General features: G+C 37.5%; 2 protein-coding genes across 2 annotated transcripts; one reads left to right on the top strand and one right to left on the bottom strand.

The window, feature by feature from the left end:
• Nucleotides 1–2183: 2183 nt before the first annotated feature.
• LOC104607913 (tropinone reductase homolog At5g06060-like) lies at nt 2184–4381 on the bottom strand. The gene is made up of 6 exons (XM_088903946.1): nt 4242–4381; nt 3794–4150; nt 3495–3702; nt 3024–3240; nt 2730–2905; nt 2184–2565 (listed from the first exon to the last, which is right to left on the bottom strand). Exons 2-6 carry the CDS (start codon nt 3880–3882, stop codon nt 2377–2379), a joined length of 879 nt encoding a protein of 292 aa, XP_088760072.1. The 5' UTR covers nt 3883–4150; nt 4242–4381; the 3' UTR covers nt 2184–2376.
• A 9593-nt stretch (nt 4382–13974) lies between these two features.
• Nucleotides 13975–16517, top strand: LOC104607912 (RING-H2 finger protein ATL46). Its single transcript, XM_010273687.3, has 2 exons — nt 13975–15987; nt 16250–16517. Exon 1 carries the CDS (start codon nt 14784–14786, stop codon nt 15957–15959), a length of 1176 nt encoding a protein of 391 aa, XP_010271989.1. The 5' UTR covers nt 13975–14783; the 3' UTR covers nt 15960–15987; nt 16250–16517.
• The last annotated feature ends 204 nt before the right edge of the window (nt 16518–16721 follow it).

The following is a 16721-nucleotide window of genomic DNA, read 5'->3' as shown; positions in this document are numbered from 1 at the left end:
CGTCAAAATATAAAGGCTCCTAAGTTATGGTTCCCAATATGTTAAATCATCTAGCCGCCCTTTTGCTCTACCCCCATTAGAGTCAAAGATCTAAGAAAACCTAAGAAAAAATGAAGATTTAACTGAGGAAAACCACACCAGTCGGCCAAGCTTGATTCATCACTTATTCCGCAAGGATTTGCCTGCTACGATGGATACAGGTATTTATATTCAACCTCCTTGATAACTGCAGCATGATATACTTGGGGTGCAACATGGCTTCTTGTTCTTCATGTGTTGTATTGGTATGCTACTGCAAGATTAGGATTTGATTGCTCCCCCTCAGTTTCAGTTATTATAACACTTCAGTCCAAAAAGGTAGAAAATGGATCTTAGATTTCCTTCCAATTGGAGGAGGGGAGGTGTTTAAAATTTAATATCTCAAGGTTCTGTCTAAATTTTCCAGCATTTTTTGCATCCCTTGTACCAGAATCGGCTTGGCAAGAAATATTCAGGAATTGAAACCGAATCAGACCCGTTAGAGTCTTTAATTTTAGACTCATAACTTAATTGATCGGTTCTGAAAATATTATACATATTTGAATCGGGTCTGGAGTTAGTTTGGAATGGGTAAAATCAATTTTAAAGTAATGATAGTCGGGACAATATATCAAAAACCGAAACTGATTCATTGGTATCACATTTTGGAACCAGAACTAACCTAATCGATTCAGGTCCATTGTGTTTGCTGGGTCGAACCTGATCCATTGACATCCAAGTAAAGAGTCTACAAATTTAAGATATATAAAATGAATGAATGAGATGAAGTTTTTCATGGCCTTAGACAAGGCTGGATGGGCATTATGGTAATTTTATTGGACGTCCTAAAGGTGGATGCCGTGATGTCGTCCTGAGGAGATATTTAAACGAAGACTAAAACCCTTCCAGATTTCAAGTCATTGGTTACTTTGAGGGTGTCCATAAAAAGTAAGGGCCCGTTTGGTTTACAATTGGAATTGGAATGATCTTTTCCCTGGACCCATTTGGTTCAGTTTGAAATCTGAATCGAAAACAGAATTGGATGGAATGGATTTTCATTGGGGAAGGGAATGACCATCGAAATGTCATTCCACCAAGAATAAGGAGGAGGTTCCAGTTCCACCCAACTAAATAATTAGAATCAGAGAATGGTCCCTAAGAGTTGCCCTGATTGGCTGGGAGGTATGTTTTCAACTTACTACTAAATTGACACTAGTTTATATGACGAAAACTGATTAATTGTTGTACCAACAACATAGAAGGCTTCCAGACTGTTCCATAGCTTCTACAAACACATTGATTAATTGTTATGTGGCAGGAATGGGGATTTCATTCCCAAGGAATGGATAGGGAATGGCCATTTTATCAAATATCATTCCCACAAGAATAGGAATGGAACTCTGAATTTGCTCAATCAAACAATTCGAATTGGAACAGCCCATTCTGATTCCGTTAAATACCCTTAACCAAACATCTGTCACATTGTTTTATGTATTTGTTATAGTTTCCATTTATTAAATAAATGTTTATATTTGATTTATCTTCAAAACTGAGAAAAATAATTGATAAACGCTTATCCACATAAATCAAATAAAAAATACTACTTTGACAATGACATGACAACTTTCTAATAAATACCTATCATCAAACGTACACGGAACTAAATTCAGGCGTCATATTGGACCATCCATCAGTCACAACCCATAAACTTAATAAAATAGGTGGTTTGAGCGGGTTGAATCGAAAAGATTTAAATCGTTTAAAACGAAGAATGGGAATTTGAGTAAAGTAGGTAAGAAATCGTTGTCACGATTGGCTTAAATTCATTGAATCATTTTTGTTTTATGAACACAATAGATGTTCCCGGTATTTTAGTTTATGTAAAACTCGCGGGTGATGAGAAGCTATATTCTCACATACGCAGCCATTAAAGTGAAATTCGGCACCCCTCTGAAAATGGAGGTAAGGGATAAAATATTCAAACCTGCGTCGCGCGTAAGTGGGACTCTGCTCTGTGCCTCTGTCCCCCGGAGTGAAGATAGAATAGAAGTAATTCTATTTCCAAATGGTTGAAGCTGTTGGAGGCATCTTGCTAACACAAACTAATCTATTGGTATTAGAATTAGACCACAAATCACATTCTTAATTTTCAAATGTAAGACCAATTACAACAAATCCAATGTTCCCATCAATTTATTCTATGAGTAGATATAAAACTTTCAAGTTGAAGCTTTTAGACAAGAAAATGAGATTACAAATGCAAACCCAGAAAGATCAGGGAAGTTTTATTTTATGGATTTTATTTGCTAATACAGAAGAAGAGAAGAAACATTGCGAAGCCTAACCACTGGTTAGTCTTTAATCATTCAACGGGTAGAAACAGTTGATGATCCATCCTCCATCAACACAAATAATTTGTCCAGTGATGTATGAAGCAGCCGGTAGGCAAAGGAATGTGACTAGTGGTGAAATGTCATCAGGCTCTGCAATCCGCTGAAGAGGAATTCTGGAGAGCACATCTGCGAATGTTTTGTTATTTTCAAGAACCTGAAGAAATAGTTAATGTAAAAGCATTAGGATTTATGAACTATTTATTTATAAACACACTATTTTAGTATTTTTTTTTAACTCACTAGATGCAAAATTAGGTTCTGAATTGCACATGAGATCCTGAATGAGAAAAAGAAAAGAAAAACAGAGGCGAATCTTACTTTATCCACCAAGGAGATTGTCATACGTTCATCCGCAGAGCTACTAGGCTGAAAATCGTCTTTTACCCATTTTCCCAGCATGGATGTTCTGGTAATCCCAGGTGCAATGCAATTTACCCTTATATTGTCTTTCGCCCATTCACATGCCAAATACTTGGTGGTCTGATTCAATGCAGCTGATGGTGCACAGAAATTATGAATTGTATTATTGTGAACATTTTGCTTTTCAAATTCTGAGAAGTAAAAGCTGCAGAACTATTGACAAGGTTCTAATTTTCTGGAAGAACTAGGCACCTTTAGTAGCTGAATAAAGACTGCTTGATTTAATAACTGTCTCACCGGTGACAGAGGAGATGAAGATGATGCTTCCCTGACCTGAATTTTTTAAAAGGGGATATGCCAGTTGGCAGAAATTATAAGCAGATTCGAAGTTGGTAGTCATCGCCACGGAGAAATCTTCTGCAGTCTGCTCCACGGTTGGCTTGCCAATGTTTACTCCTACATTGTTTACCTGGGACAGAGCAGCCTGGCATTAAACCGCATTCTTGTATGGAAGAAAACTGTTGTTGGTTAATGAAGCTAAAGTCTGAAATTGATTAAGCAAGGAAGATATAAAACTGAAAGACAAAGCTAGAAATGGAGAAGAAGATGTTGCAAGGAGGACAGGACAACAGAAAAGGGTGGGTCAAAATAGATTGAGATGAGATAGAAACCATACATCTTTCGAAATCCAGTGAAATTATACAAGAAGACGACTATACTCACTAAGATGTTAAGCTTCCCTTTGAACAGTGAGGAAACTTCCTCCATGAGCTTTTCCCGCTGAAGTTGAACTGATACATCGCAGACTGAGCCAGTGACTTGGAGACCCGATTTACTCCACTCGATTAAGGCCTGGTTGAGATCAGTTTCATTCCGACAACAAGTATGTACAGATGCTCCAAAGCGAGTAAGGTCTTCCACGATTGAACGCCTGAAAAGATGATGAAAAACACATGCCGCCGTTACATAAATTCACAGAGTGAGTCGTGAACAAACTATTAGAGAGAGATCTAGAGAGAGACCCAATTCCTCGGGTTCCTCCGGTGACGAGTGCTGTCATTCCTTGGAGAGACCATCTCATCCTCCTCAACTCTTCGGCCAAAGAAGCCATCTCGCCTCCCGGTCACGATTCTGTTCTGCCTTGCGAGCCTTTACTGATCTTACATATATATATATATATATATATATTAAGGGATGCCCTATCGCTATTTAGAATTCACTGTAAATTAACTGTTCATTACTGTATAGCGAATGATTGTTTATCCGTCAGAGCCGTCGACGGCTTCAGTGAATCGAGAGCAACGCCGTTTATTGCTGCCCGTTGCCCGGAAGTATGTACAGAGGCTCCAAAGCGAGTAAGGTCTTCCACGATTGAACGCCTGAAAAGATGATGAAAAACACATGCCGCCGTTACATAAATTCACAGAGTGAGTCGTGAACAAACTATTAGAGAGAGATCTAGAGAGAGACCCAATTCCTCGGGTTCCTCCGGTGACGAGTGCTGTCATTCCTTGGAGAGACCATCTCATCCTCCTCAACTCTTCGGCCAAAGAAGCCATCTCGCCTCCCGGTCACGATTCTGTTCTGCCTTGCGAGCCTTTACTGATCTTACATATATATATATATATATATATATATATATTAAGGGATGCCCTATCGCTATTTAGAATTCACTGTAAATTAACTGTTCATTACTGTATAGCGAATGATTGTTTATCCGTCAGAGCCGTCGACGGCTTCAGTGAATCGAGAGCAACGCCGTTTGTTGCTGCCCGTTGCCCGGAAGTGCTTGCGGTTGCGTTGCGTGTCCCGTTGGCTGCTGCTGGCACTTTCGTCATTTTCCACGCTTTGGCGAGACCTACTTACTTGAGGAAGATAGAACTCGCAACACAGAAACATTATTCTCCCTCCTCAATCGGTCAATCCTCACTCGAGTCTTGATGATGGGATTAGAGAGTGATGGGCCCCGTTAGGAGACAAAGAACGTCGTTTTGTTTGAATAAACAGTCTTCAGATCAGTAATCGGGTCAGGTTCAAAATATCAACATGTCCGATACGCCCCCTGCACCCCTCGAACAGTCGTTCTCGTTCTCCCAAAGTATCAATTATATAACAGGCATTGGATTCAATCTTCAAATTGAAGAAATGATCATTCCAGCTGACCATATAAACCTGATGCTCACCATCGTTGATACTACCGCTTATCATGTCCCATACTCCCATATACCATCGAAGGATTATGTCCTTTCAACGACTCAAACTTCTCAGGACCGAAGAACCTGTTGGATTGGAGTGGCCTATGGCCCTCATTGATTTAGCTTTGGTGTACAATGTGATTCACAATATCACTTTTCTTTTATTTTATTATATTATATTTTATTTTTATATAAATAAAATGTTTTTTTAAATAAGCCTTTTATACATTTTCACATGTATACATTTATTGGGTTAAGTTTATCGACGTTAGGAATAGAGTACTTGGCAAGAGTGATTTAGAAAAATAGGCTTTAATCCCCATTCTATGTCCTGATTAGAGCCCAACTAAGAGTGAGGATAAGTGGCAGGTTTAAAAGCAAAAGTGGTTATCTATATTCAAGATGTTTCCAATGTACAAATTCGTCATGCACTATAAAAAGGAATGAAGAATTGGAGAAATTGCACAAGTGAAATATATTTTTTCTCTCTCTGCAAATCAATTATATTGGTGCTGTTGAATGGTACAAGGTCTTGTATCATAAACCACCAACAGATGTCGCAATCCGAGCCTTTTATCATCATCAACTCCATCTTGTTAGGTGTTTTCAATGGTATGAGAGCAATCTTACCTGGTGGAGTACCTTAACTCAAGTGAGAGCGTCATACTATATCTACTCTTGATAAGAAAGAGTTTCCTCAAAAGTGATTGCCTCCCATTCTGTATTGGTCTGATCCGCAACAGTACTTCCTACATTTGAACAAATAGGTGTGTTAGTTCCTTTATATCTTTTTTATTTTCTCTAAAACTAATATTTGATTTGATTGATTGCTATGTCATAGAAGTAATTGCTCTGTCACAACTATATCTGGTTTTCCCACAAAAAATAGAAAAGAGAATATTTGCTTTCACTTCAGTTACGGTATTCCACAAAAATAGATCTTGTATCCTGAACTGACGGGTGTACAAGTTAGAACCGCTGCAACATCTGCAACTCTGTCTCTTCCATTGACCAAAATCAAAAATCCACCTATATTGGTAAAATCTCCCAGACTTCAGTTGTAAATCAAACCAAACCAAAACCAGCCAACAAATTCAAGATCTGGCTACTACAAAACGAAACGGAACCCATACCCTCAGTCCCTCAGACAAATAACAAATTTTCATATTTAGCAGCAGAACCATTTCCTTCAAAAAGAAAAAAAAAATAATAACAAAGGGGAAAAACTGGAAGAACACTCGCCAAAAAAATATAATAAATAAAAGGATAAAAGCAAGGGTTCCATTTAATGCAACTGTGATGGATGAAAAATAAGTAGCACACAACAAAGCATACAGAATCACCAAAAAGAAACCATTTTGTAAACAGTCGATGCAGTTACCTGCAACTGTGACCGGAGAATTATCATCTTTGGATTTAACCTGATTATTGCCTAAGGGCTAGGCCCAAGCCTAGCCTAGCCCAAAAAATTAAAAAAAAAAACTTTCTTGGGCCCGAATGCAGCCTGAGGATCAAAAATCCAAGTCCAATCCGTGTAGAATTCCGGGTTGGGCCAAATCAGTCTCAGGCTGGGCCCGCCCAAATTGCACCGCTAATGATGGTTGCTTCTTTTTGACGTCAGCGTGGTGGTAATTTTGTTTTGGAGTCTTTCTTCTATCTCAATAACCCAGAAAAACAAACAAAAAGAAAAAATCTATCTATCAATGTCAATGAGTCAATCCACTGTCATTTTATTGGGTTGGTGTTGGGTTTTTTTGCTGAATTTGATTTGATAGAAAATTAGATAAAGTTGAGAGAAAGTTCTTAGGCTCCATTTGAAAAGAGTATAAATACAGAGTGCAAAATTTTGTATTTTATATTATTTTATTATATTTATATTATACATATTTTTGTTTAGGGTATAAACTTTCTCTATAGTTTTATCTTAACAAAAACCTCCCCTCTATTTTTTACAAAATTAACAAATACCTTTTTTTCATCAATGACCACGATCCAAAAGGTTAAAGAGATTATCATTTTTTTAAAATACCTATTTTATCCTTTCATGAACTCTGTTCATCTTCATCACGAGGCAAAATGACAGAATGGCGGTGCACTCCCCCCTCCAACCTTCCCTCTACTTTAATTTCCCTCTTATTCTCTCTCTCTCCTCACCAATAGGGAATAGCACGATTCATCATTCCCCTTTCTCTCTCTCTCTCTCTTTCATTCTCCGATCTTCATCAATGGCATCTCTACCCCTTTCTCTCTCTCTCTCTTTCATTCTTCAATCTTCATCAATGGCATCTCTACGTCTCCTCTTGCTCTCCCTTTTTCTTCTTCTTGTCTCTGACTGAGGCTTCCACACCAGACACAGAGATGTCATTGATGAAGATTGAAGAATGAGAGAGAGAGAAGGGACATTCTTTTCACACGGCAATACCTCCCTTCTTTTCGCTGTGTGTTCCTCTCTTTTTTTTCGTTTATATAAAGAACCCAAGGCGTACCTTAGCTAGCAAACTAGCTATTTCGGCATTCTCTTATGATTGTTGTTTTTCCTCTTTGCAGGCGGGGCTTGCGGCTATGGAAACCTCTACAGCCAGGGTTACGGGACTAATACTGCAGCTCTGAGTACCGCTCTGTTCAACAATGGCCTGAGCTGTGGGGCTTGTTTTGAGATTAGGTGTGTGAACGACCCAAAGTGGTGCCTGCCTGGCTTCATTGTCGTCACAACAACTAATTTCTGCCCACCCAACAATGCCCTTCATAACAATGCAGGGGGTTGGTGTAACCCTCCCCAGCACCATTTTGATCTCTCTCAGCCTGTCTTCCAACGCATTGCTCAGTACAGAGCTGGGATTGTTCCAGTGGCTTATAGAAGGTAATTTTTGTACTTTTTTGGTCCTCTGTTTTGTTCAGTGTACCTTAAGCAATAGAAGCTTGCTCATATATGGGTGGGGGGGAGGGGAGTTCAGAGGAGGTTTTTATATTTTACCCTTAGGCTTAGGAATTTTACAACATTCCCTCGGTTTACTCTTTCTCTTTTGTTTATTTATCAAATGAAACACAAGTACACAACCTTATAGCGAATCAATTTAGAGGATGCCAATGACAAACGCATTTTGGTCATATAAAAAAAAATTGTTCAAAAAATTAACTTATTGGTCCAAGTCACTTTTAATGTTTAAAAGTTAGAATTAGGCACTTTCGTTATGAAAGAATGACTTGATGAATGGTAGTTATGTAGTTAACCTATAAATGTGTTTGACAAAAGGTAGTTTAGAGGTATAAAGTAAGGAGGCTGTATATGCACAAATGCAGTTGAGAGAGAGAGATCATACAGTTTCATTGGTGGCAAGAGCAGTCATTCCTTGGAGAAACTTTCTTGTTCCCTTTGGCTGTGTTTGGTTGCAATGTAATTTTATTTGCACTAGTAAAATGTATGGGAGTGTGAATATAAAAAATGCAATTTCTTGCTTAATTTTGTTTTGGATTTTACTTTATTATGTTTTATGTCTTAATTTACTTCATTTGCACTGTAATCAAACCATATAAGTTAAAATTTGAAACAAAAATAGGTTAGAATTTACACCTGAATAATTTGCACAACCATGGTTTTGTATCACTGAATATTTATTTGTATTGCAATCAAACACAGCCTTTGGGTCTTTGACAAATAATTTACTTTTGCTTTTTGATGAGGGGTGATTTGATCCTCCAGTGACCCAGCAACATGTGGCATCCGTCCTCATTGTATGACACCTCAGCACCACGTGGACAATCATGAATCTTGCTAAGTCAAGGAGGCACTTCCCAGAATCAATCCAATCACCTTGTATACAAATTGGGCACCTTGGAAGAGCGGCTAGCAGCACCTCATCCAGGGCCGACCTTTCGTACTTCATCAATATCGGTCCAGAGGACCTCGGCGTGAGGGACGACCTCCCCCAAGGACTCGTCGACCTGATTGAGGTCCAGGTGGCGACCTACGCGATGTGTTTGTCAACTTCCTCTACATGCACCTTATCACTCCCGAGTCCTCTGGCAGTCAGCTCCCGGAACGTCCACTCCAGAGGAAATCAGATTAGGCCTTATCACTTCATACAAAAGCCTACTCCGTGTTTGAAACTACCTACCAGGATGGTGGACCAGGGAGCCATGTCCTCCCAGATATCTCAGACGTGCTGCGTGAAGCTCATGGCTGTTAGCCTATATAAAGACCTCTCCTTTAACCTCACGAGATACATGTGACTTAGCTGTCAAAATCTTCTAACTCTCTCGCTTTCTATTCTATACATCAAATTCGCTAATTTAAACATCGGATTACCCACCTTGAATATAGCAAACCGAACACTCTAATAACTCTTCTCTTACAACTCGACCAAGCCACCTGCTCAGTATGACATCCAAGCTGTTTACCAACAGATAACGTCAGATCGGGCGTCATCACTTTTTATCTATGCTATGCCCTAATTGAGCAAAAGAAAATTAAACAGAATCAAGCAATGATTCCTAATTCCAAACAACCGACAAAGGTCAACCCATTAAAAGATATTGGCACAGCTAATATCTAAAAGTCTTCATCAACCAACATTTCCTTGCCCCGGCCCACTAATACTTCTATTGGTTCATGAACATGGACACAAGTCCTCCCTAGTTAGCTTATTATATGAAATTCACACCAAACTTGAGGTTGGTTTGTTTGCAATACAAATATGAACCCAACCAAAATTTTGCATTCTGTTCGGGTATTTATATGATTGTTTGTTTGTTATCATGATTCACACTCCTATTTGATATTAATTTTGTACTTTTGTCGAATTTGCACCACTTTGGTCCTCTCTCAAGTAGGGGTGTTTATAGTTTGGTCAATCAACTTATGGATAATTTTTTAAAATCAACTTGGTTTTACCGGTTTTTACATTTCTCCAAACCAGTACCTCCAGTTGATCAATTTCAGTTTTTGACTGTTCCGGTTTTTTGGTTTTTTATATTTATAATATATATTGTAAAAAATATAATATATTATAAATATATATATATATATATATTATATTATATATAAATAGATGATTATAAATATAATATGTATATATTTATACATAATGCATATATATATATATATATTTATAATATATAGATAATATGTGACATATAATATATATATATATATATATATATATATCGCATTTTTTGTTCAATTTACTACTCTCAAGCATGAACTGTTGTGTAAAGTGGGGTCCATGTCATTTAAATTCCTCCTATTTTACTCTTCCCAAAAACCAAACTTTTCCTCCTTTCATTCTCTTTCACAGAAAGTGGGGACCAAATCTTTTACCTGTCATTTTACTCTTCATAAAACAAACAGAAAAACAAAAGGAAGTCAAACCCGTAACAAAAAGTAAATCAAAATTTTAACTGTAAACAAATGGGGCCTAAGAAAGGTTTTAAATTTTGAAAATTTCTTCCATTGGAATCCAAAGATCTGAACTTCAGGAAAAAAAATCAAAATAGGGAAATATCGTGCACCTTTTTTGGCAAGAAAAACAGTTGTGAAGGGATAAAATGGTTGGGGCCTGGGGAACCACAGATATGGGCTCAAGCTCATGGTCATGGACAATCCCCTGGCCAACCAGTTGATCCGTTCATAACATTTTCTGTTGCCAACAACTGATTGATCAAATTTTATTTCTTTCGTGACAGCATCACCTTCAAAATCGATGATATCCCCATAGTCTCTTGTTCAGCGAGGGATAAATGGTATTGGGGATAATAGTAAAAATGGCCATAGCAACAGTGAAATCGATCTATAAATCTGTATTAATTTTATATTAATTTTAAATTGATATTAGTAAATTAATTATTTCTTGTATTAATTAAATTATTTTTTATTATATTAATGAAATTATTTTTATCAATAACAACAATTAATAATTATTTTATTTTATTTTATTTAAATAATTTACTAAATTATTCTTATTATGGCTCATTATTTTTTATTATTTTCAAATGGAATATAAATGGACTATAATTTTAAATGGAAGTACATTGTTTAGCGTAACAATATATCATTGAATATCTCAATTTCAATATAATTAATCTTTACTAATAATTACAATTTAATTTAAATATATCTGATATATATATATATAGTTAAATTGAAGTGAATAGAGATGTTGATAAAGTTAACGAATTTTGTGAAAATTAATAGAATAATGGAGATGAGAGATAATTAGTGACATTAGTTATTGAAGGAGAGAATTAATGGCATAATAATTGAGGAGAGATAATTAAAAGAGTTAATGGGAAAGAGGAGAGAGAGAGAGAGAGAGAGAAAGAGAGAGTTAATGGTGGGTTAAGGAGTGTTAAAATTCTTAATAAAGGTGATTATATTGGCTAGTACTTGAGTTATTTTTTCAATTTTAGAATTAAAAAATTCAAAATATCAGAAAAAATTATTAATGCTTCTGAGAGAAAACCAGAAAAAGATAAATAACTTTGAGAAGAAACCATAAAGCTGGAAAGTATTAGCTTGGCACAATGGCACATATATATATTAGAATGATCGTGTTAGGTACTTAGATAGCCCTCCCTGGATGTTTGTGTGGTGGTAATTCTGTTTTGGAGTCTTTCTTCTATATATCTCCATAACCCAGAAAAACAAACAGAAAAGAAAAAGCTATCTACACTAATGTTTTAATACTGCATCAATGTCAATGGGTCAATCCCCTGGCATTTTATTGAGTCGGTGTTGGGTTTCTATGCTGAATTTGGTTTGATAGAAAATTAGATAAAGAAAGTTGAAGGAAAGTTCTTAGCTCCATTTGGAAGGACTACAAATACAAGTATGCAGAGTGCGCACAAAACCTTATTTTATATTATTTTATATATACTTGTATTGTATATAATTGTATTTGTATTCTTTCCAAACCGAGTCTTAGGAATTTTTACAACATTCCCTCCTCGACTTACTCTTTCTCGTTTGTTTATTTATCAAATAAATCACAACCTTATAGCGAATCAATTTAGAGGATGCCAATGACAAAGGCAATTTGGTCATGTAAAAAAATTGTTCAAAAAACTAACCTATTGGTCCAAGTCACTTTTACCGTTTAAAAGTTAGAATTAGGTACTTTCGTTATGAAAGAATGACTTAATGGAAGGTAGTTATGTAGTTAACCTATAAATGTGTTTGACAAGAGGTAGTTTAGAGGTATAAAGTAATTAAGGAGGCTGTCAGTCATTCCTTGGAGAAACAATCTTATCTGGTCGCCTTGTAATATTGGCTTTTGCTTTTCATCAATGCCATGCCCTAATTGACCAGAAGAAAATCAAATAGAATCAATCAATGATTCCTAATTCCAAACAACCCACAAAGGTCAATAGGTCATAGACATAATTTATAGCTGGTCTTCTTGGACCGATATTCGTCTGTCCAGCTTAGCTTCGTAAGTCCAAGCAACCCATCGTTCATTAAAGTATATTGGCACAACTGATATCTAAAAGTCTTCATCAACCAACATTTCCTTGCCCCGGCCCGGCCCGGCCCACTAATACTTCTGTTGGTTCATGAACATAGACACAAGTCTTCCCTAGTTAGCTTATTATATGAAATTCACACCAAACTTATGGTTTGTTTGTTTGTAATACAAATCTGAACCCAACCTAAATTTTGCATTTTGTTATATGATTGTTTGTTTGTTTCCATGATTCACTCTCCTACCTGATGCAAATTTTGTACTTTGTTGAATTTGCACCACTTTGATTCTCTCTCTCAAGTAGGGGCACTCACGATTTCGATTTGGTCAATCAAATTATAGACAATTTTCGGATATCAACCTGGTTTTACCGGTTTTAGCATTTCTCTAAACTGGTACCTCCAGTCGATCGGTTTCATTTTTGACCGTTTCGGTTCTTTATATCACATTTTTTATTCCATTTACTCAGTTCATTTTGGTTTTTTCGACTTTTTATGAACATCCCTACTTTCAAGTATTATGGACTATTGTGTAAAGTTGGGATGTCATTTGGCTTCCTATTTTACTCCTCCCAAAAACCAAAATTTCTCTCTCCTTTCATCCTCGTTAACATAAAGTGGGGACCAAATCTTTTACCTGTCATTTTACTCTTCACAAAACAAACAAACAAACAAAAAACAAAAAGAAGTCAAACCTGTAACAAAAAGTAAATCAAAATTTACACTAAGCCCATTTATATTCTCATGCATTTACACCAATTCAAAATTTAACTGTAAACAAATGGAGCCTAAGCAAGGTTTTAAACCCAAAGATCTGAACTTCAGAAAAATAAAAAATAAAAAATTTGGGAACCATCGTGCACCTTGTTTGGCAAGAAAAACAGTTGTGAAGGGATAAAATGGTCATCATGGACAATCCCCCGGCCAACCAGTTGATCCGTTCATAACATTTTTTCTGTTGCCAACCACTGATTGATCAAATTTTATTTCTTCCGTGACAGCATCACCCTCAAAATCTATATCATACAATGGTCATGATGGTGTCATGAGTCATGACAAAGAGAAATGATAAAACTAAGCAACATAATTAATCTAATTTCCACCAATTGCGATGATAAAGTGAGGAACAAGTAATTGTGCTTAGAAGTATATGACAACAAAAGCATTTAAATATAATTCTTTCCCTTTCTTTTCTTCGGTTGTGTACTTCATGTTCATTTAAACCTCGCTCAAATTATCAAAAGGAGAGCAATAACAAGTTTCATTTTCATCCTTACAAGGCACAACCTACAATCATGGCGACGAGGAAATGAATCGTCTGAATCTGGAAAGCAAGTCAATTGACCCTAGTGGAGGAGGTACTGCAAAATTGCAAATGGGTGGTTAGTTCTCTCAACTTTTGGAATTGATTCAGTGCAAAACTATTTAATCAAATATTTGCGCCTGTACCATTTTTAGTTCTAAATATTCAGTACCGAAGGATTCTAACCGATCCATAGGTTTGGGCCCGCCCATAAGTGCCATTCATTATCTAGATTTTATCAGGTTTATTTTCCCTGATTGGTCCTGTTTATCAAATAAGCCTTGTGATTAGATTGCTGCTAAACACAAACCAACCAACCTCTTAAGTCGTCCTAACTCCTTGTCTGGACTCTGGATGATTTGCTTCCCTCAGAATTTAATTTACCAAAACACCCTTCACCCTTGTGTGTGGTCACTACTCACTAGTCGGTCTATGGAATGACACGAACAACCCTTGTTTCTCTTTTTGGCTTCCCCCTTCTGTTCCCTTTCCCTTTCGAAGCTACTACCAAAGTCTATACCAGACTTCAACCAACCTACCTTTCCATTCCAGTTTTATAAAAACCCTTCCAGAAGCAACCCGTCTGCTTAGGGTTTCTGCTGCTGTAACGCTAGGACAAGAGCATCCAAACAAATGAAATGGGTTCCATTAAAGGCGGGCTCTCTCCAAATCTGAGGTAGGTAAGCTGCAACCTTAACTCTCCTAAGTACACTCTTCCCTTCTCTTTCACAATAAATAACTTGGGTTTAGCCGAAGCAACTGCAACTCTGCAACCAAGCAAAGGGAAAAGCTATTTTTCTACATTCCAAGCAATTGGCTTTTTATCTCAAATCTAAGAAAAAGTTGGTATTTTGGCCAAGACATCTTATAAAACGAATTGGGTTTTGTCTGAAAAAAGAAACGGTGCTTCGGCTTGTTCACATCGGAAAGATACGACTCTTTTTTATTACAAGGCAAGGAATAAGATGAATTTTTGGGGTCTAGCTACCAGCACTTTTGTATTTGATCTCGGGAAGCTGAGAATAAAGATGGTTTTTTGAAGCTAACCATCTACCAAAATGTCTTGGATTCGGCTTCAAGTGCAGGAAAAAGAGGGTCTATTGGCCCACCCACCTCCCGTCTCTCCACTGCTTTCTCCTGCTCTTTCTTCCTCTTCTTCCTTCTCGTCTCCTTACAGTAATAATTATCAGAAAGAGTCGACCCCATCATCATCTGGCAGCAGAATCAGCCCTGCTATTCTTTTCATTATAGTCATTCTAGCTGTTATTTTTTTCATCTCTGGTCTACTCCACCTGCTTGTCAGATTCCTCATAAAGCAACCGTCTTCCTCGTCCACATCACAGTCAAACCAATACCCAGAAATGTCTGGATCCGATGCTCTCCAAAGACAGTTGCAACAGCTGTTCCATCTACATGACTCTGGTCTAGATCAAGCTTTCATAGATGCTCTCCCCGTCTTCCTCTACAAAGAAATAATGGGTCTCAAAGAGCCGTTCGATTGTGCAGTTTGTCTCTGTGAATTTTCAGAACAAGACAAGCTCAGATTACTTCCGATGTGTAGCCATGCTTTTCATATTAACTGTATAGACACATGGCTCCTCTCAAATTCAACATGCCCTCTCTGTAGAGGAACCATTTTCAGCCCTAGCCTTTCCATTGAAAACCCAGTTTTTGATTTTGACGAATCAAGGGAGGAGGGTGGGCATCCGGGCGATGGAGAGTGTGGGGTTGCTTCTAGTCAGAAAACAGTAGTAGAAACGGAGGAGATTGCTACTGAAAAGAGGGTTTTCCCTGTGACACTTGGGAAGTTTAGAAACATGAACGGAGGAGAAAGGGGAGAAGGAGAGACCAGTAGTAGTAATTTGGATGCGAGGAGATGCTACTCCATGGGTTCATTTCAGTATGTTGTTGGCGATTCCAACCTGCAAGTGACCTTGTTTCCCGAAAGAAATGACGCCGGGCGTGTGAAGCCTGTGAAAGGGAGAGGAGGACAGAATGGAAATTCTTCGGTTGATGGGGACGTTGAGGGAAAGAAGCTAAGCAGTTGGAGCAGAGGGGAGAGCTTCTCTGTTTCCAAGATCTGGCTTTGGTCCAAGAAGGGTAATAAATCTCCAGATTTTTCGTCAGATGCCCATACGGATTTTCAGTTTCATTCTTCAGTTAACGTCGGCTTGCCATGGACGACGGGGAGAACTCAGGAGTCAGGGCCTGTGAATTTACGTTCTTTAGTGTAACTCAGGAATCGGGTCTCTAACTCTCAAGGCATGTGAATTTGATTTTCTTTTCTATTTTTTTTTATTAGTCGTTCATCCATTAACCATCAATACAAAGTGTTGATCTTCTGTTTATATTTTCTTGATTTTTTTTGGGGGTGCAAATTTGACCAAATCATGCTTCTCCTTTTGTGGCTTGGGTGATGTACTTTTTATCTTTTAATTAAATTCCGAGCACAATAAGCAAGCCTTTGTGGTGTTTCTTTCTGTTCTCTTTTGCTTTTTAATTGAATATGTGTGTATGAATGTAGCTAGGTGATGATGATTCATGACTCATGAAGTGATCCGAGCCAGTCTAGTGAAACCATAGTAGCAATTTCCCGAGGCATCTAAGCGAAAAGCTGCAAATGTTTTTGTGTTTCAGAGTTTATTTACTGTTTGTTGTTCCAAAATTTCTCCTTAATCGGCTATTTCGTGGGATTTTATCTATCGAGTCGCACTTTGTTTTGGCCCTTTTGGGTTGAATAATGGATTTGTGACCAGCTGAGCCGACTGTGAAAAAGAGGTTGGTTTTGGGTAGATATGAGCCATCCTTTTCCGCGTGCGCCTGCGCGTGGGAGAGAAGCTCTGCTGAATGCTGATGTATACTTTTTCTTTCTTTCTTTCTTTTTTTTTTTTTTCTTGTATGGTTTTTTTGGGTACAAGGCGCGCAGCTAAAGAAATCTTCGAAACTGGGCAGAGACAGCAGCATGCAGCTAGGAAGGGGATAAAATTCGTCCTCAT

This window comes from Nelumbo nucifera, chromosome 4, assembly GCF_055504915.1.
Source record: "Nelumbo nucifera cultivar China Antique chromosome 4, China Antique-T2T, whole genome shotgun sequence".
Classification (NCBI taxonomy): domain Eukaryota; kingdom Viridiplantae; phylum Streptophyta; class Magnoliopsida; order Proteales; family Nelumbonaceae; genus Nelumbo; species Nelumbo nucifera.
This window is presented reverse-complemented; position numbering and strand designations above follow the sequence as displayed.